Here is a 21,583-nt window from a genome sequence, read left to right on the forward strand (position 1 = left end):
GAGGTAAAGGTATTTTTTTCCTCTCCAAAGACAATGTGGTCAGAAGAATGTTTAGAAGAGCTATACTTTTCTGGCAGATGTACCCCTTCTCCTTCAGATCTCTTTAAATCCATAGTTTTCACTGTAAGATCACATGCTTGGGAGTCCAGAGATTACTGCTGAGGGTCAAAAGGTAACTAAGTAAAGCAAGGTTTCTATTTGCTGTACTGGGTCTGTGGATTTCCTTTAAATAATGTGGGTTCACCAGCTGGTAGAGGTTGAAGAGCAGCCTGCTTAGCAGCCTGTTGGAAAGCTAAAAGCTGGAGGAAAGTCACATAAAAGAATCTCAGATTTTAAAATTTTGTCCCCTCTCAGCCATATCTGCATCTTCAGGCTAAATGTTAGCAAATGCATCTCATCAGGATGTTCTTTTGCTGTGAAACAGGTAAACAGAAATGTCCCTCATTCCTTACACCCAGTCCATAGAAACTGCTGGTAAATCGTAAACGAAGTGGGTGGTAAAGGAAAGAAGACAGAAAAAGAAAAGGAGGAAACGTAAGAGTCTGCAGTGGATTTGTTATCCGTGAGTAATAAGGGCAGTTACGGAGGAAAAAAATGTTTATCCCTTGCAATTACTAAGTGAACCTTTCATCTTGATCACAAAACTTGGGTAATGAGATTATGCCATTTGGCTGTGAAAAACATAATTTTAACTCTACAGTATTCTCTCCCCAAAGATTTGTGCAAACATTACCTCAAACATCAAACATGCATATTTTAATGAACTGTATTAGTCTGCCTTCTATTAAACTACAGTTTAAAACACCAGTATTAATGAGTTCTCCCCATTTCTGATAAAATCAAAATAGCTAGGGAAAAAATTAGTTTTTGCTGACAGGGGGTTTGAAATTATTTTTATTTAATAAGTCAAACAAAGCTAGTCTTATTTTTACATTCCTTTTTAATGCACAGATTGGGGGATGATGCTCAGGGATGCCATCAGTAGAGCCTTCCTGGTTTTCCCCAGCAGGGACCAGCCAGTTTGCTGAGCTGCCTCATGTCTGCAGGTCCATCTCTGCCCTGCCACAGCACCCTGCAAAGGGTAAGTGGGTTTCAGTGGATTCGCACCCAAGTGTAAATGAAACAAACCCCAAGTGTTGGAAGGAGCACACAGGGGTTCGGGGCACACTGGGTGGGGTGCAAGGGCTGGGACAGCAGGTGGATCTGCCGGCCCTCCCCTGTGGCATTGGCCAGCGAGGACCGAGCTGCTCCTCCATCCTCACAAACAGGCTGCAACAAACACACAATCTTCCCTACTATCTGCTCTGGCTGCTCGCAGCAGCTTCCTCTGTTCCTTCCAAACTAGGATGCAGTCCCAAGGGGGAGTTGAGGCATCTCGTTTTTGGCAGAGAACCTCATTCCCATGAAAGCAAGCACAACTTTTACAACACTGTTTAATAACATGGCAACATTCTCATGCATTGGACTCATTTCCCTGCTGCCCTGACTTGAGCAACCAAAACTGCCATATAGCAAGCTTCTGGAAAGCAAAGCAGTTCTCAAGCTCTGAGACAATGTTTTAAAAAATACTTAAATACACTTTTGTCTGCCCAGTTTAGTGTCATTGCAGACTTTGTACCCTTCCGCAGCATACTCTAGACAACAGCAACCAGCTTATCTAGAGAAGAAAGACTTCTGAAAAGCAAATTCAGTTTCCCTGAGCATGACTGAGGCTGCACATTTGTGTGCTTAACAGTGGCTGCTACAGGAGTGAGTGTGAAAACAACTGGAGTTGTACAACAGTGTAGCTGCAGGACAGAAGGCAGGGGGTATGTGCAGAGTGATGTCCTGGACAAAGCTCATAGCCAAAAGTGGACAGAGCTCATATGGATAAAGAAAAGCCTAAATGCAACAGTTTAACCTGACTTTAAAAAGACCAGGCTGAGGTAGTTACATAGTCTACACCAGCTGACCAGGTCTAGATTTCTTCTTTACCTGTGCCAGAACAGGGTGATTTGAGACCAAACTCTCGATGCTCATGGCTGGTTGCTCAAAGGCCAGGACCGGCCCCAAGCTGAGCTTGTGCCTGTGTGTACACCACCCTGCTGGGGGATCCATCTCATCCACTGGTAGCTCTCCAAAGTGGGATGAGCATGACATCATCACCCCCTGCCTCCATCACCACATGTCACACCACCTCTCTTGGGCAACACTTGGGGGACAGAGACATTCATTCCCTGGAGGTCCCTGGCTCTCTCCATTGACTCCTGAGGTAACGCGGATTAGGAGTGTAAGCAAGAAGCATAATTTTTGGGTAAGTATAGTGCAGTGAGGCAGCTGGGAACCTGAGTGATCAGCAGGTAAAATTCTTCCTACTTTTATATCATATACCCTGAAATGCAGGAAATTCCAAAAGAGACCTTCACTTGTGGAGATGAAAAAGCATGGCATTAAGGTTCCTACAGCACCAGACCTTTCTGTCACCATTACAGCATATTAACAATTTTTAGTGATTTTTATATGTATGGCATATAAAATTAACAAACATAATTTATTGCCCTCTCACACTGTAGCTGAATGTTTTACACAGAGGACCTATTCATCACTCTCTAACTAGTGCAAACAAACAGGGTTCCACAGTGTTGATTGATGGATATATCGGGTTTCTTTGCTGCTGCTGCTGCTGCTGCTCATACTGTTCTTGAATTAATAACTCGGAGTTTACTTTGCACATTGTTGTCTCTTTTTTTAAAGAACGTTTGGAACACCTAAAGCCTGATTCCTATATACATTAAGTCCCTGTTACACTGAAGAGGCCTGAATATGTAATTAGATTTTTCTGTGATTAAAGGCTCCTTTCCATGGTTATAATGATATAAAGGTGGATCTCTACCTGAACAAGAACCAGACACGAAATCTTTGCATAGGAACTTGCAATAGCAGGGAGGAGTAAACAAGGATTGTTGTCACTGTTTACACAAATCACCCTAGTAATCAGTGAAAGTCTTTTGAACATAGTGTGAAAAGCAGGCATTTAGTATTATGCAGCCTTTACATACTGTGCTTAAAAGGGATCCTGTCATAATTGGTTTAGAAATCTAATTTCCTTAATTTTTTGCAAACACATTTGGAAGTAAGCAAGACTAGTCTTGACACTATTGCTTTTGGCTTCTCCATGAAATGCCATTCCAGTTTGGATCAGTTATAAATGGCTGAAAATCACCGTTTCCCCTTCCATTCCTTGTGTTCTTCAGGATATTTAAACTTGCCTTGAAGGCAGCAACAGGAGAAGTAGATCTGCCAGTAGAAACTGCTAGGGTAGTGATATACTCTCCTTAAGCTGCAATTTGAAAAAAAACCTTTCCAAGAGGCATGGCTCACCATCACATCCCTGAGCCTGCTCTCACAGCAAACAGTAGATCCACTTCCACAAGTCCTGGGGCTGCTGGGCCAAAATGGGCCAGGTCAACTGGTAAAAATAGTGCTGCAATGAGGAGCTGGTAGGTTAGGGGATCCTAAGCTTCCTTGGGGAAGACATGACTATGCTGAACTCTCCCAAAGGCAGACATAATTTCTGGCATTCCTTGTATTAATAACCTTTTCTGCTATGAACAAGCAGTGCTATTTCTGTGGCTCCAAACAGAACTGTGTTATAGTGGTCACCTTCAGAGGAGATGTTCACAGATGGACGGTAGGAACAGAGCCACTATATGCTGGGACTGCCTCCAACATATCTTCTAGCTTCTGACATTTAGGGATTTTCTGAGTGCAACTTTGCATCTCTATCATAGTGTTTGACTCCCTCCAGTATATATTTCTTCTGAATTTGCCCAACACCTGTTCTGAATCCAAGCTTACTTCTAGCACCCACAACGCTGTGCAGCAAAGATGCCCTCAAAAAGAGTTCCTTGGTGTTGGATATAAGATGCCTTCCTCTTCCTTGCTTTGCTGCCTGATTATTTCATTAGGTGCCTGCAGCTCTCCTGCTAGGAGAATCAGTGATTAATTCTTCCCTGTTTGTCTTCCCTACGTCACTCATAATCTCTACCTATAGCTTCTTTCTTATACCTTCTTGTTGTCTAAAAGTCTCAGATTAATTATAAGAAAGTTGCTTCTTCCCTTCCACATGTTCCCTGAGATGGATGTGCAGTGGCAAGATGCTACCCTGGCGTACATGAGCTCATTTTAATCACACATAAGTATCAACACATGCATCCTCCCTTGGCATGGAATCTAAATCTCTGAATTTTTAAACTGATTTAAACTAGATATATTTACATTTTTATGAAATGGAATTCTGACCACTTTGGCTGCTGAATCCTCTAAATCTTTAAAAAGAAATATCCTGAAAATACACTTTGGCATCTGTAGAAAACTTTTCCTATCCAAATTTTTGGCAGGGGAGTGCTTGGTCAAAAAATTTGAATTTGAAAAATTTTGAAAAAAATGCAAGGTTTATGCTAGTTTTGAATCCAACCCTATTTTGGAGACTAAAATTAAAGCTGTACTTATGCATCTAAATAGCTGGCCTGTTTTCACAAGAACTGATCTGCTTCATCTCTCCTTGACTCAGTCCCTTTGTACCAAGACACCCACTTAGATGCACCACATGTGTTTCTAAAGCTTTAATTTCACCAGCTGTGTTAGAATAAAGTGTTCATCTCACCATCTCCACTTCTAACCTTTCCAGAACAGTTACTAGTTACTTGCTTCACAGAAGCTTTATGGACAAATTAGTTTATAGGAAACAATTAGGATATACTACATAAACTAATTACTTCTGCTATCACTGCTATCTCAGCATTCCTACTGATATTTGTGCTTGAAATTAATTTGTTTTAGTTTTTGCTTGTAGTATTTGCACGGCTAAAATAATCACAAAATCTGGGCATTCTACATATTTGTTTTCCACTAACATTTATAGCCTAATTCCAATTCCTGCATTGCTTTGTTGCCACAAAAAGACCAGAGATGTGAGAAAAATATGGAAAAAGCACAATAAACCCAAATATTTACCCTGGGAGGACGCAGGAGACCAAGAGGCACCTTGAAAACACTGTTTGAGAGGACACAGAAGCCATTTCCTTGCTTCTTGCCCTGAGAGTCTATGGTGTCCAGATCTGTAGGCTCAAATGCAAAAGATCAAGACAGAGTTACTTAATTAGCAGCCTCAGAGTTGCCTCTGGGTTTTGTGTGCTGTTTTTGTCAGGCATGGTTTTGTATAGTAGTCTCCTCTGTTTGAAAGACTATAATGAAGGTGATTAAAATGATTCATTAACATTGTGCCCGTTTGAGCAAACAGTCCAAACATTTCTATATTCCCTGATTTCCAGCACAGTGATCTTCACACAAATGTCCAAAAGTTATTTTTATCCTTTTTAATTTTTTCCACAGCTTGACTTTAATTAATGATTAATGTGCAAATTTCTATACAATTACTGTACCAAATGACTAGCTTTTGATTTGCTTTGGACTCTTTGAGAGGAAGAGAGGCAAAATATCCTCAGAGCTCAATGACAACAGTAGACCATATATTTAAACGAATGCTACAATGTCTATAAGTCTGTCTGGTGTCCCTAACCATGCCATCTACTCTGTTTTGCTTAGTAGAGGCTTGCACAGCCCCCAAGTGATTCCTTCAAAGAAAGGGCCACATGAGGTGACAGCCAAAGCACTATTCTGTGTCTTTAATACAAAAGCAGAGGAGCAGAAAGGGATGTCATTTTAAAACTGAGTGCCTTGCTATCACATATCATCTAACATTTATTCTAAATTTTCTCTTAGAAGCAGTCAGATTTTTGGCCACCAGTACTCTCCTCAGGAAAGACAAATAATTTAACCAATTGCTAGGAACATGCTACTAATTTCCAATCTAAATTTACTTATGCCCAATTTCAAAGGTGGTTACTAGGTGCACTGGTTGGAAAACTTGTCCAATGCTCTAGAAACCATTTCAGGTAGGATTAAAAACACAAAGATTTTTTATTTATTTTTTTTTTAAATTTATGCAGTAAAAAGTTGGCTATGGAAAACCTTACTGAATAACTGCTCCAACACTACCTGAGACCCCAGAGCTTGGCCCACAACAAAGTGCTGCTTCTGAAAAAGGCCACCCTTGATAGCACTTAGAATATGAAGCAAGATTTTGACAACACAGCTGTGCTTAGCCTATGAAGTAGATTTCATATTTACCAAAAAGGGCTGTAATTTGTGGATGGAGAGTTATTTACGTCTTTTAAAAATAAAACTCAGCAGTGAGAACCCTACATGAAGAAAAGAAGATGCCAAAATCAAGGCCTGTGGCACTCTTGGGTCTCCTGCATCAGTGTGATGGATACTGCTCCTTGCTCGCTGTGTTTAAGCAGCCCACGTGGCTGTGAGATGTTTCTCCTTGGTGTTTCAGCTCCCCAGAGTAAGTGCTGAAGTGGAACCAGGGCTGAGAAGGGACAGTTGTTGGGATGGAGGTACAAAAAAAGGTCTGTGGGCTTAAAAGTAAGGATGGGGCTGAGAGGCAGACAGCAAAGGAAGACTTTACACCCTCCTTGTGCTATAAGGCTGGCATTGCACAACAGACCAAAATGGAAGAGGAATTTGGGGTTCAAGTACCTTTGGCTTTTCTTAGGAAGCCCTAGCCAGAGATGAACAAGCCAGTCTGTATGCTATTGGTAGGAATATGTTAGTGAAACAACCTGCCCCACAAAAAAAAAAACAAAGCAGAGAAAGTCAGATAAAATACAGCAGCTACGGCTGGAAATGAGACACTCAAACTGTTCTGGATCTGCTCTGGTTTGGTGGATGAAGCAGGTAAACAGTTAATCCAGCCATTAAAGAACAAATGCAATGATCAAAAACCAACAGGAAAAGGCCATGCTTGCCATAATGGAAGCAAAACTACCACCCTGAACCTCCTCCCTGCTGGGAAGTGGCAACACCAGATAAAAGCAAGAGGAAAAAATAAACATTTTGGAATAAAACTCTCCCTGCCCCAAACCTTTTTCTTCCTGATGGAAATTTTTGAAGTCTAGTTATTACTGTTTGGCCAGGTTTGTTCACAGGAAAAACAGAGAATGATGGAGCTGGAAAAAACTCAATTCTCAGCCTGTGAAATGCTCATAAGACCCAGTTTAGAGCTTGCAGATGCCATGAGTAACAAGGTCTGTGGACTCTGCTACAGGGAGAAAATGATGGAGAGAGGGAAACAGGCAGGTTCATACTTGGCATGCTATGGAAAGGGTTAAAAGCGGTCAGTTCATCACTTTTCTGTGTGGTGCCTTGGAAGTTTTCACAACACCAGATGTGCAAAAAAAAAAATAAAAGAAGAAAGAAAGAAAAGCGAACACCAGTAGACATCCTGGTGCCCTGGAAGCAGTTAAATTAACACCCAGCAGGGACAAATTTGCAGCTTTGGGAACAAGCTTAAAGTTAGTCTGTTTTCATTCCTGGAGTGAATTTGCAAGTGTATGACAGTGAAGTATAGCCTGGAAAGGAGCAAACAGTTTTGGATTAAGGACGGATAGCCAGAACTCACTCTCACCCTCCCTCCTCCCACTCTGTTTTGCACTTAGGAGGCTGTGAAGCTCCCAATACTTCTGCTAATCCCTATGTCTTCCCATGGCTTTTACCAGTTCCAGTAGGGAATAAAAAGGCATTATTTTTTTTTTCTTTTTTTTTTTTTTCTTAATTCTAGCTGAAACCAGACAAGACTGGAGTCACCCCAGTGAAGCCTGCTTTAGCTGGGATTGCAGCTTACAGTCATTCGGAGAAACCTAGTTCTGCAATAGATGAAGTTGGATGCTCTTCTAACCAGAACCAAGGCACTAAATCCTTTAGTCATTCATCACTGACTTGGAGCCAGGCTGTGGCCCTGCTTGCAACTACTGCAAATTACAGAAAGAACTGGGAAAAGAAAAGACTGTGAGAGTACATCTAACCCATCTTCACAGAATTATGGAAAGCTCTCAGAGTCTCTTTCCTTACACAGAACAAACTAGCTCCATAGAAATACCATTTCTCTTGATTTTCACACCTTGATCATTGCAAGTATTGTGGCAGCATTCAATCATGGGGAACTTTTCAACCAAGGTGGACTATGCAGCTTCTTATGAAGGCCTGAGAGGACCATTCAATCTTCATCATTCTTCCTCATGTGCATCTTTTACATGGGAAGAAGAAACTGCAAACCCTGGAAAAGGATTACTAGACAGATGGTTGTTGCCCCACACCTATCAGTGTTTAAGAGGCATCAGGACGCCTCCTTAATAAAATGTCCTTAATAACATGCTTTAACTTTTGGCTAGCCCTGAAGTGGTCAGGCAGTTGAACTAGATGATTGTTGTAGGTCCTGTCCAATGGAATTATTCTATTTAATAACCAACATTTCATATTTCATTTGTTCATATTTCATATTTAATATCTCATATTCATAATTCTATTCTATTTATGTTGATTATTCAGTGCCTACACTTCCATCTGGAGGTGGCAGAAAAGCTGTTGTGTCCCTTGAAGAAAGAAAACCAGGGAATGGAGTGTATTTTTTTTTTCCAGTGGGACAAATATGCTGTTTATTCTGTCTCCCTGACTGACAGAAACTGACAAGATGAATAGCACAACCTGAAATACATAGCATGTCCTTTCAGCTGACAATTTTAAGTGCTCTGAGGCAGGTCTGGAGAGCTGCATTTCCTGCCCTGTGCTGAAGACTTCCTGTAGATGCTTTGGAAACCACTGGGCAACAACCATCTTATGTCCCTTCACTTAATGCTGGCATAGGGTACAGAAACAGTTAGTTTCAAAGTATTATCAGTCTTCCACTCTCTCTCCCGTTTGCAAAGCCCAGAGATGCTTGTCCCCTCTGTGTCAGTAGCTCCTGTTTTGCCCCATTTCCTTCCACACTATTTTCCGCTCTCAGATCCCCTGCCCCTCTCATCTTCCACCTCCTGAGCTCTCAGTCCTTTGTCCTTGTCCCCTCTCACACAAAACCATTTTGCAATCTGTACCAGTGTTGGCTTTGTCTGGTCTCACAAGCTGCAGAAAGTCACTAAAAGATCAGAAAACAGAGAGAGAAAAAGAATAGTTTTCTGCTGGTTTTGTGAGGGCTCAGACAAGTGCTAGAGCTGGTGCTAGGGGGAGGAGTGGGCAGGGGGCTGGGGTGGGGGAGACCTCCTTGCCCCCTTCTGAAACTCCTAGCCTTTAGATCTGCTCTGCCATCCTGTGAGACCTCACCTAAGAGTGTCCAAAGCCCGCTGTGCTCCCCTTGCTTTGCCATATTGGCACACAACTGAATGCAATGTAGTTTCAGTCTGTGTGTGTCTTGTGGGCAGAGCAGCACAGACTGCAACAGTTATGTCCCACATTTGGCTGGCTTGGGAGCTCAGAGATGCATCTTCCTCCCCAGTTATGTGGAAATCTTAGGGGATTAACATTAAATACAGATAACTGGTATGACAGAGAGGGATTGATATCCATTGTTTTACCCAACCTCTGCATTTTCTACTGATTCATGGTATGGTGTGGACCTCACACAAATCCTCACCTCTTCCCATGAACTTGGAAAAACCACTGAACTCTCATGTTTCCACCATGCTGTCAAGGCTAAGTATTACTTCTAAAAGACTCTAGGAAAGGTGCTTGGCTTGCCCAGAGATGTTGTGGATACCCCATCCCTAGAAGTGTTCAAGGACAGGTTGGACAGGACTTTGAGCAACCTGGTGTACTGAAAGGTGTCCCTGCCCCTGCAGGGGGGTTGGAAGTAGATGATTGTTAAGGTCTCTTCCTACCCAAACCATTCTATGATTCAAAGAGACCAGCTGCTTCAGGTACTCAGTCCCCCTCCAAATTCCAGCTGGGTGCTTGCCAAAACAGAGCCTCATCAGAGGGGACAGGGAAGTGAAGACTCTTTTTGAAGAGAAGACAGATGTCAACATGGTTGGCCTGTTCAATGTGGCGTGAGGCTGTTCCCAAGACCCCACTGCTTTCCCACGCACATGGTGGCAAGCAGAATCTCAGGCACATAGCCAGGACATGTCCCCCCATATAGAGGTGTCTCAAAGTCAAACCCCCTTGGAGAGTTGGCAAGGTGCTGGGTGCACTTCAGTGGGCTTTTTGACACTGATCTATAGCTACAAAGAGAAAAAAAGGCATCAAACACTGTTGCAAGCATTCCAGTGATCTCCTCTGGAGGATGGCAGAGGTTTTGAAAGCTCCAAGCTGTGGATACTGCATCTACAGAGAAGATTCTCAGATCAAGGGGCAAAGGGCAGTCAGGTCAAGATGAGCAGGAAGGGGATGATAGGTTCAGGTTCTCAGGTTCCTTGTGTTCTAGAATAGTGCCTCTGAAACCAATACTGAGCCTAGCTCAACTGCAGAGTCTGTCAGAGGATTGCTCTGCAATGGTAAAAGTGTTAATTATGTCCTTATCCAACAACTCCTGTGGATTGATTGTAATAGCATTGTTTTTTCTCTTTCCTAAAATATATAATATATAAAATATACAATATATAAAATGTACAGTAACATTTCCTTCCTCTCAAAGTTTGGCTGCCTGGCTTATTTAGATTATAAATTCTTCAGGACAAAAGCTGTCTCCTGCACTGGGTGTGTACACAGGCTTGTGTACATGAAACAGGCATGCAGCAAATGAAGCAGGCAGATGGTTCTGGGTTAGTTCTGTTGGAGCATCTGGCTGATTTTCTGGATCAGCATCACATACAAGTGGTAAGTTCACCCATGAAAACTCACATTAAAGGAACATTACTAGGTCTGTTGCTGTCTTAATGACAGTCATCTGTGGCCTGGGGCAGGTCTCCACCATAAAAACACCAGCAGTAAAAGTGGCTGAGCAGAGGAACAAATATTTGACATTAAAATATTCCTTCATTTTGAACCTTCATTTTGAACCCTTACCGACACAATTTACTGGGACTTGGTCTTGAGGACTTTAGGGAATTAAAATAGTAGGAAGACTCTAGAGAAAGAAATGTGAACTGGGGCTTGTTAATTTTTTTATTTTATTTTACTTTTTTTTTGTTGCTTGACTTGCTGAGGTATTCATAAATTGCCTACAAACAAGCAGAAATTTACAGGAAACGGTTTTTCACCATGCCAGCTCCAAATGGCTGTGGAATTATATCGTTTTTCCAGGCTGCCTTTCCAAAATCCCTGCAGGAAGTTGACTCAGGGCTTGACTCTGGCCTCAGATGCCCACACAGCAACAGCAGAAATCCTCACTTCAACCAGGTAAGAAGCTTTTACTGATATCCCAGCTTTATTGAGATCACAGGCCAAGACAGGCTAATTTGCTTAGCAGCAAAGAACCAGACCTGAAACATCCTTGGCCCCTTGCCTCTTGGTCAGCATTGCAGCTTCACAGTTCCTTATTCCAGTCATGTCCTGCTGCACCTTCTTTCCAGTTCATCTCATAAGCACAAACTCATGTCCTGTCTTTGGGGATGGGTCCCTACTTTACCCAACAGCCCAGGCCTGCAAACTGTAACCTCAACCACCAGCACTGTGGATCTCCTCACCTGCCTTTTCCTCCTTGTAGCCACCAACATCTTCTCTACATACACACCAAGTACCTTGGCTGTCTCTCTGCTTCCCTACCCTAACCCATGTCTTTCAATTGGCAGTGGAGTAAAATCAGAGGACTGAAGCAGCTAGCACCCTTACCATACCTCCTGTCTCCAACAGAATTTATTCCTCACAGCCAAGACAACTGAGTGGCTCAGTAAGTGCCTCCTGGATCACTGCAGTCCTCTCATATACATCTCTAGACGTGCAGGGTAGAAGCTGATCTCCTTCAAATTCCTTCTGTAAAACTCATCTTCTCTTTGATTCTTACAGAAGCCAGATCAACACTGTCCCTTTGAGACGGGGGTCATTTTTAATCTGAGCTTAATCTGTGTTCACAGAAGGACATTTTACCCTATCAGTGGACATCCCAGACAGTTTCACAATGCTAATAAATAAATAAGTCTTCAAGTGTGCTGGCATTAGCAAAGAACTCCAGACAAGTACAATGATGGTTTTTATCATTCACGGATCTTCAAGGAAGTACCTTCAAAAGGCAGTTCAAATGAGACTACAGGGACTAGCTCAGCTAAGTCCCAAACCCCCAAAACCAGAAGCATGTGACCTAAGTGTCTAATATCCTACTATTCCACCAGCAGAAATACTTTATGCAAAGAGTTCAGTAAACCTCATGAAATTGGAAGTATCTCTGAGCTTTTGAATTACAATGTCGTCAGGGACTGACCATCCACAGTGTGATTGTCTATATATTTCCATTCAGCAAACTGAGCATGAATGATATAAGGCACTATCAAAACAACTGTCCACCATGAAAATACAGGAACTTACATTTTCTCTCTGGTTTTATGTTCATAAATCAGCTATGACTCTGCAACTGATGGTGGCTAATGGGACATACTAACATTTTTATCCCGAATATTTAATTCGGAAGCCCTTGCATGAAGGAATGCAACCAAAATGGAGCTATCTAGAAAAGCTGTCATCCAAGTATTTTTATAGCAAGCATTGAAAGAAAGGTCACATTGTTATTTTCTTACACTATGGAACAGTTTCTATTATTGCAGATTCCAAAAAGCCTGGAATCGTTATTTATGATCTAAGTCGAACTGAGTCCTAGTTTGTACCAGTTACCACAAACGACTCTAGGTTTTATCTCTTCATTTCAGGACTATTTGCAAAATAATTCCTTCACACTTGAAAATAGAGAGGTTACCTCACTGAAATGTACTCTTCTTCTCTTTAATAGTAAACACAAAGGTCTAGGAAAATATTGTTTTGATATGAATCACCAAAAAATCCACATTTGCTTTGAGAAATTGTGGAAGCTAAATTAGAGGTGTAAGTTATTGCTCAGCGGTGAACGATAACCATACTTTTTCTATCTGCATTTTCAAAAAAGCTCCTGGTGCTTCTTCCTCACGTAGCACTCTAACAATTGGACAGTTTAACATTCATTTCTTAGTAAATCCATATGGTGCCCATGCTTTAAAAAAACAAGATAGAAGTCCTTATCCCACTGCTGACAATGCTGCTGTAAGTCCCATTATGCTGTCCTGAAAATAAATGAGATTACTCCGGGTTTACACTGGAGAAAATGAGAGCAGAATCTGTCTCAACATCTCTGCAGAGCTGCCAGGTTAGTTGAAATACCATCTCTGTCCCTTGGGGATATTTAAGAGCGATGCATTTATATCAGCTAAGCACTAACTTTCTGGGCATTTGAAGGGCTGGTGTAAGGGAGGGGGCCTGCAAGGGGGGGTCACCTCAGCACCTGGTGCTCCTCTGAGCTCAAGCTCCTTACTGGTGGCACATCCCTTGGTGCAGTGCTGCACCATGACTGCTGTCCAGCCAGATGCAGCCACGCTGTGTCCCTGGGTCATGGAGCACCTGAGAGGCCACTAGCCACATGCTGCAAAATAGAAAGCCTTGCTGTGGAACAGCCTGAGGCAAGAGGCACCTATGGGACACCTGTGCTTGAAGCAGGTAATGGAGAAGGAAGGGAGGGAAGGGCTGGATATAAAAGGAGCCAGTTAAGACCTCGTGAAGAACATGATCTAGGGCCTGCCTCAATTACAGAATCACGGAATACTAGGGGTTGGAAGGGACCTCCAAAGATCATCGAGCCCAACCCCCCTGCCAGAGTAGGACCGAAAAAGCTCAAAAGCAACCAGGGCAGATCACATAGAAAGACATCCATACAGGTCTTGAAAGTCTCCAGAGAAAGAAACTCCACAACCACTCTGAGCAGCCTGTTCCAGTGCTCTGTAACCCTCACAGTAAAGAAATTCTTCCTTATGTAGAGGTGAAACTTCCTGTGCTTGAGTTTGAATACATTGCCCCTCATCCTATCACTGGACACAAGTGAAAAGAGCTTGTCCCTGCCTTCTTGATGCCCAGCCCTCATGTATTTATAGACATTAATTAGATCGCCCCTCAGTCTTCTCCTCTCTAGACTGAAAAGCCACAGGTCTCTCAGCCTTTCCTCATAAGGCAGGTGTTCCAGTCCCTTAATCATCCTTGTAATTAGGGCAAGTAAGGGCAAAAAAAACCCCAAACTGCAACTGATTTCCCCACATTCCTGGGATCTTGAAAAAAAAAAAAAATGAGAAAAGAAAAAAAGGTGAAGATGATCCAGCCTTAAAATTATTATAAAGCAACAAGGACTAAGAAGGCTCTGAACTCTGCACAAAGGAATACTGTTGTGGGTTGTAACAACATAGAGAACACCAACATTGCCAGAGCCTTAAAAATAAGGAACACTGGTTGTTTGTTTAAAGTGGGGACTGAAGCTCTCATGATCTCTTGTGTCACCCTTACCCCCCTAAATGGGGCACATGCCCACATGTAGCAAATAGAGTGGCTGTGCTTCATCAGGGTTCCTGTTCTCATGAGCTCAGCCTTCTTTGCTCCCTTCCCTTGAGTGAATGAAGTTGAATAAAAAAAATTTGGAGAAAAAGTCAGCTTGAAACCTTGGAGTTTAATTTGGCTTTAGGTCAAAACCAGAAGAGGATGAATAATATTTTATTTAGTAGATACAGGCTTTATTTTATTTTATTTTTCTTTATTTTTAAATTTCTTCACAGAAGACTAATGGATCTTACTGAACAAGTCTTATGGCTGATCAAAAACTTTGAAAATATGAATGGAATTTCTTAGACTACTTGAAAATGTCGAGGTTTGTTGTTTTTTTTTTTTCAGAAATCCTAAGTCTTCCCTCAGAAGCATGTTTCACTGACTGGATTACATTTCTTCACAAGGGGAAATTTAGACTTCAAACTTCTACCCAAGCCTAGTTACAGATTTTCCCCACATCAGCCCAGGTTCTGTGTAAGTATTGCAAACCTGATTAAACCTGTGCAGAATTTGGAGTTTCTAACTATTCCCTAAACAAAGTGAGTGTTGAATTTTTAAGAGTCTGTTTCATGACTGTGCATATGTTGGATCCTGAGAGACAATGGAAAGGTAAATCTTTCCCACAACAATGAAGAATAAAACAGAGAAGAAAACAAAACCTTCATTAGGATCAGCCTTCCAGGAAACCAAGATGATTTCCATCATTTTTATGACCTTTCCCTGAGGCAAAAGACATCTAATTAGCAAATCCCGCTACAAGTTTGCTTGAATTTGACACAAAGTGAATGTGACAAGCAGAAAAATTAGAAGTCTCACATTTCCAGTTAGCAAGCTTGGGCTGATAAGTCAAGTTCAAATGGTTTCTGGGGATCTTAAAGCTTGGGGAGTAAAAATCCAGAGGGTGAGCTGATTCCGCTAAAAATGTGAATTTATAGTGTTTGAGTCAGTGTTATCTGATGGCAACGTCACAGCAGCCCTTCATGAATGTGCACTCACATTTCTAGCTAAAAAGCATTCCAGCCAGTATTGAGATGGTCCTTATAATCCACATTTATAATGATTTGAGAAGGAGCTGAATGATACCAAGCAGAATTAAACCTTGACTCCTCATGAAGGAATAAGGCATGAGTAAAATACATGTTAATAATTAATTTAGTAAGTAAATGCTGGAATTTAATCAGGAGTTACTGTTAATGATGTTTAAGAATCCTAGAGGTGGGAGATGATCCACCAGGAAAGAAGACTGTGAAACCTAAATAAAGTGATGTCCTCATTGTTATAACCAGAAGGGAAGTTCACCCACAAGGTTGCTTTGACCTTTGTTGTTTCTATTGGAACGTGGTATTAGCAGTGTCTGCTCCCACTCTGATTTAATATTCAGACTGGACCTAAGGGGCAAGCAGGCCTTGACCAAGGGCTTGGTGGGCTCTTGCAGCTGTGTAGGCAGGCACTAAAGGTGTCCACAGAACTCATAAATACTGCCAGGTGAACAGTTATGTTAAAACCTTTCCAAAACTCTGCAATTATGGACCAGTTTTATTTGTAAGTATTGTTCCAGCAGCTATGGAGTATTCTACTGAGAGAGACCTAGCTGATTTTCTGAACTTCAGCAGAACTTTGGAATAAGTGCTAAGGATCTCCATGAAATTCTGGTTATCTCTCTAGAGCATAGAAACAACAGCATTCCCAGTGCAAAATCCCTTTAATCTGTGTCTACAAAGCTTCTCAGCTGTACTGTGGGTCAGGTAGCCATGTCCTGCAGACAAAACTGTGGGAAAGCAGTAAAGTGACAAGACTTTTTTGAAAGGTACTTGCAGAAGTCTGTGATGATAGGCAAAATTCCTTCCTTGGTGCAATATCTGAAGTTTGGCACTCAGCAAAGTTAATTTAAGGAAAGTTTCCTAAGCCAAAATGTCTTGTAGCTGCACAGGTGAGAGGTCCCACTACACTATTGATAAACCTTACAAGTACTAGTGTGACTATGTTGTCAAGTACCATCTTGTTGGCTCCCAGAACAGCAGCCCAAAAGGACACAGAGCAAGGAGCTAACATTGCCTCAAGCAGAATTGCTCTCCATGTTTTTTATTCCTTTCCAGAATGTGACCTTGCAGGATTTTTTTTCAGAAAAATAGTAGTGTTGCACAAGTCTCGCCTGTCTCCCCTGTGCTGACAGATTGCTGGAAGCTTCATCATGGCTGAATGAAAGAACTGTTAAAATTCATCTGCCTGCCAGTCTATTTAGAGAATGGGGGAATGAGCCTAAGAAGAGAAAACACAGTGGCCCAAGAAGGAAAGGAACAGCGAGAAGAGACCTCCTGTAAAGCAGCAAAGCTGGGCTTGCTTCCTGTCAATGCTCATTCTCTAGTGTCTCCCAATAAAGTAACATCTACCCACCCAAAGCTGCCCAAATGTTTCACCTGATACCTCTTGCTGAGGGATTCTCTGTTGAAGAAAGTAATGGTTGGTTGGTCAGGGAATTTCAAAGAGTTAAAAGGATAAAAGTGTCCATGCATACAACCATATTTATTTTACTCTTTTTTTTTAAAACATCAGAGTGTTCAGCCAAACAGTTTGGTGAAGAAACTCCCATTCTGAATGATTCATTCACAATGCTGCTTCTCTGGGACTGTATGGAAGAGTTAGTTTCTTATAGCTGGTTTTCACAACCACAAATGATCTTCACACCTATATTTCCATCCCATACCTTCAAAAGTGTTGATCCCACATCCCATCAAATCTCCACAAAGTGATTTAAACCTCTCAAGGTCAAATATGCTTTATTTGTTTTACACCTGGTTTCCAGTTTCCAGGGTACAGTGAGGTTACATATTCAAACCTTGATTGTCAGGTCTGAACCTTGGGATCCTGGTGCACAGTGACTTGACACAGCACAGTTGGACTATAGCAATCAATCGTGTCAGGACACTGTCTCATGATAACACTGTGGGAGCTGGCCATGTGGAATATAGTTGTAGCCGTATCTGTGGCAACCTTCACCTTCATATCTAAGCAAGTATTTTATCCACAGAATATTCCCAAAAGTGTTGCGGGTGTTTATAAAGCTCACAGATAAGTCTTAGTTTTCCTTTGCCAAACAGATAACAAATGTGCAAACAGTAATTTTTTCATGTCAGTCAAAAGATACCTAAACCAGAATTTCCTAACCCTGCCTCCCTGAGGAAAATGATGGCATAAAAAACAATGTTGTAAAATACATTATCTAAGATAACATAGGAATTCATTAAAATTTGGTCATTCAAAACAGATTAAATTTTAGTAAGATAGAAAACTTAGATATGGGTCCAAAATAAGCTTACATCTGCTCTACCTTTCTGACAAGTATCTGCATAATATCTATCATTGACATATTCACTCAGTTACATTAAGAAAATGTTATGAAGATGTATTTCTTGAAATTCCTATAAAAGGGCATCCATTATATACCTGAATAGGTGCTAAACATGCCCTCATCAGCTCTGCTGAAGTATGTGCTGAAATGGTCATTATCTACCACCAGTACACATCTCCTGGAGGAATGAGGCCAGGCTGGAAAAACCTTTTTACTACTCAGACCAGAATGATTCTGTAACAAATACAGGGGAATTTGCCTTACCTGTCTATGCTGCTGAGAGACTGGATACTGCAGACCTGAGATTTGCTGGCTTTGCTGCATTTTCTGAAGCATCATTTTTTGCTGCATTGCTAGAGGTACGTTAAGTGGCCTTTGAAGAGACTGGTTTGGGAGAGGCTGAGCAGGTTGAGGCTGGGGCTGTTGTGGCTGTTGCTGTGGTTGTTGCACAGGGGCTGAACCCTGTGCCTGCTGTGTGTAGTGCAGAAGGGCAGGCTTGTTTTGAGAACCCAAAACTGAAGGCATCTGCTGGTTTGTTTGCTCTGAGTTAAAGTGAAACAAAGGCTTTGTGTTGCCATGATGCTGCTCTAGTGGTGGCTGAGCGCTGTTGATGAAGTTTCTGTTGAGGTCCTGAGGCTTCTGTTGCATCATTATGTCCATGGGATTGCTCTGGGGAGTGGTTGGTTTATAAACATAGCTGTTCATCCCTTTTGTCTGGTTTCCATTCACTGGTACCCCAAGCACTGCTGAGTTTTGTGGGCTGAACTGCTGCTGACGAAAAGAAGGACTGGGGATTTTCTCTTGCACAAAGGGTCCAGGGGAAGGTCCTGATGGAGACAAGGTGGACCAGTTGGCCGTCTGGCTCTGCTGCTGCTGCTGCTGAATCAAGGCGTGCTGCTGACGGTTGGCTGCAATCTGCTTGAGCTGCTGTGCATGAGACACCTCTTGCCAGTTAGGCAATGGCCGACTGGATGCAGAAGAAACCTGTGATACCTGCGTTTGACTCTGAGGCACTGAAGGGATGGGTGAAGAGGTTGACATGGCAGAAGTGGCCATAGTGAAGGCTGGACCTGTAGAAGAAGGCCTCATCTGTGGGGAGCCCACAGGAGCCTGATTCATGCCTGGTGCATATTCACTCTTTATCACCATCTTATCCATCTGCAGAGATCTCACAGGGCCCCTCTGGTTCTGCTGCCCTAGGTCAATGTTGAATGGCTCATCTTGTTTTATCGTAGCATTTATCATATTCTCTAGCTCAAGATCACTCATTGGTGGCACTGATATGTTAGTCAGTTCATTAAACAGTTCCTGAAGCTCCAGATCCATCATTTGTTCCCACGACTCTTCCCCGTATCTGTTAGGGAACATGTTCTCATGGGATGTCTGGCCATCTAAGTGTTTGCTGCAGGACATTGTTTCTCCTGGCTCTTTCTTTACCTCTTTCAAAGTCATATTAAACATGCCATTCCCACTACCATGTGCATTGTTTGGTAGGTTACTGGCCTTTCTTTGTGATCCTTGCCCCACAGACATAGTTCCCGACATTGACTGGCTTTGGCAATTGTTAACATGTTGTCCACCTTGTCCCACTGAGATATTATCGCCCACTCTTATCCTCTTGATGTCAAGGAAAGAACTCTCTGAAACACCATTGGGCCTCTTGTTATTGACAGGTGACAGATTTACCACCAGCTTTCTCTTCAAGGAGCCTTGAAGCTGAAAGAAGCAGAGACAAAAAAATAAATCATCAGATTACATTGAAGAAACAATCTGCAGCCTATTTAAGAGAAGGATCTTCAAGTCAACAGGCAAGTATGCATTGCTTAGTATAGAAAGCTACTCTTGGCTTTCTCAATGAAACTATGCAGAACTGTTGGAAAATGAGACATCTCCCTGCCACCACCATCCCTGTTCTTGTCGCCACCAGCGCTTTTCAAGCACTGTTGCCTCCTGTTGATCACATATCCCCGTTTTCCTGGGGGTGTGGGTAGAGGGAGGTGGCCAGAGCTGTAGCTGGCAAAGCCTAGGGCATATCTACCCCAGATTTACTCCCATTTAACTGTGCCAGACAGATCTAAATTATTTTCAGACAGCAGAGTCTAGTGCAGTCATGAAACCTGTCCTTGTTCCTATTCAGTGCTGCAGGATTTTGTTCTCATGATTTTGGTATATGATCCAAAAAAACATTTTTGACTGCTGTAGGTCAAAGGTCCTAAGAGACATTTTTATGGCACATATGAGTTTCAGGCATCCCAATCTCACATAGGTTTATCCTGGCCAGAGATGTGTATGATTAAAGATTTTAGATGTTAACTTGTTCAAAACTGAAAATGAAGCCACTGGAGCCACATCAGGTTATGTCAGCCAAGGGTCTGGCCCATGATGTACTGCTGGATTATTTTCCAGAGATGTATATTAATACATTAAGCCCTAATTGTTTATGTCCTGAAACATCTGCTATAAAACACACAGTCCACGCAACACTGCTCTGAGAAGTGTAATTCCATTTCCTTTCCTTGAATATTTATGGCAATACTTTCATCTGCTCTGGGGGCCTGGTGAGGGAAAAGAGGTTGGCCCTGTCCCCTAATCTACACTCATCTGCCATGGTTGTACACACCAATTCCTACCCTATGCACACAAAATAAAGGTGTAGTCCCACAAACTGAAAAGCTGGGACTCGGCACAGATACCCTCAAGTAGAGTTGCTTTCCTTGCATTTCAGAAACACGGTTCCTCAAATAATAGATCACTCTTAAACAAGCACAGCTGTCGGATCCCCAGCTCTGTACGTGAAAGTCACACACCAAGAGTTAACACAGTGGCTCTCATGCAGGCCTAGAGCAGTGGGCACACAGCCTGTCCCTGCTGCAGCTGTGACCAATATCTAGAGAGAAACTTGGCTCATCTTCTGCCTTTCTGCTCCTGGGCAGAAGTGCACCATCCTTGGAGGCAAAAAGACAGTGTTGGCTGACAAATACCACTACCAGTGAAAAAATGGCACTCATACAAACTTTGATACCTTGGGAGTCTGTGATGGGCAACAGAAATGCTGGGAATTTCAGTTCTGCAGCTAAGTGAGGAAGGATGAGAGATGAGATCTCCCAGCCACATTATTTGTATCAGGTCAGTTCATGTGTAGAAGCCCACGGGCACACAATACTTTGTTGTGGCCACTGTTCCCCTCGACTTCAGGCTTCTTTATAGGTAAGAGCTCTTCCTAGGTAACTCCAGGTGCAAATACTTTTATTCTGGTGTGAATACCACTGAGTTGCTCGGGAAGAGCTCAACTGATAAATATGTATTTCCTCCATACCCACCTATCCTTCCACTGCATCAGCAGGTCCCTGAGTTTACCCCTTAAAAATAAAACTTGTAATTTCTTTCTCTGACACTAATGAAACTCTAATGTCATATCTCTAGTTAAGTTTCCAGCACAGCTTTTGAATCACAGATTCCTTTTTTATTTTCATAAGGACAGACATGCTGGTGCCTAGTTGCACAAGTCCGCAGATCTTGTGCCTTCAAGACTAATTGTCATTAGGTGTCCCCAAGGACCCAGGGACTTCTGAGTGGTCACTTGCAAAGAGCACAGACTGTCTTTGGTTAGAGTGTTCCTGCTGACACATGAGTCACTGTACTTTCCTTTGAAAAAAAAACAAAGCAAAAAACAAAAAACCACCCAGTAAGCTGCACTTCCTTTTACCATCATCTTTGCTGTGAGTGTGTTTATTAGAAATCATGCTCATGCTCATCTTCCTGGGAAATGGGGAAGTTCCCAGTTCATCAGAATACGACTTGGCAGCACGTTTTGCTTTCAGATGTGCTGCTGATAAAAAGGCTGAAGAGATAATGGACAATATATCCTCTGCA

The 21,583-nt window shown here is 42.3% G+C and overlaps 1 protein-coding gene across 1 annotated transcript in view; it reads right to left on the reverse strand.

Annotated features, from left to right (window-relative positions):
• The window catches only part of MAML2 (mastermind like transcriptional coactivator 2), a 221,553-nt gene that overhangs the window by 52,305 nt on the left and 147,665 nt on the right, over positions 1–21,583 (reverse strand). Inside the window, exon 2 of the mRNA XM_051639707.1 lies at positions 17,975–19,426. Within this exon, the coding sequence (XP_051495667.1) occupies positions 17,975–19,426 (1,452 nt within the window). The remainder of the gene's footprint in view (positions 1–17,974; positions 19,427–21,583) is intronic.

The sequence above is a fragment of the Apus apus genome, chromosome 1 (genome assembly GCF_020740795.1).
Source record: "Apus apus isolate bApuApu2 chromosome 1, bApuApu2.pri.cur, whole genome shotgun sequence".
NCBI classification, from domain to species: Eukaryota; Metazoa; Chordata; class Aves; order Apodiformes; family Apodidae; genus Apus; species Apus apus.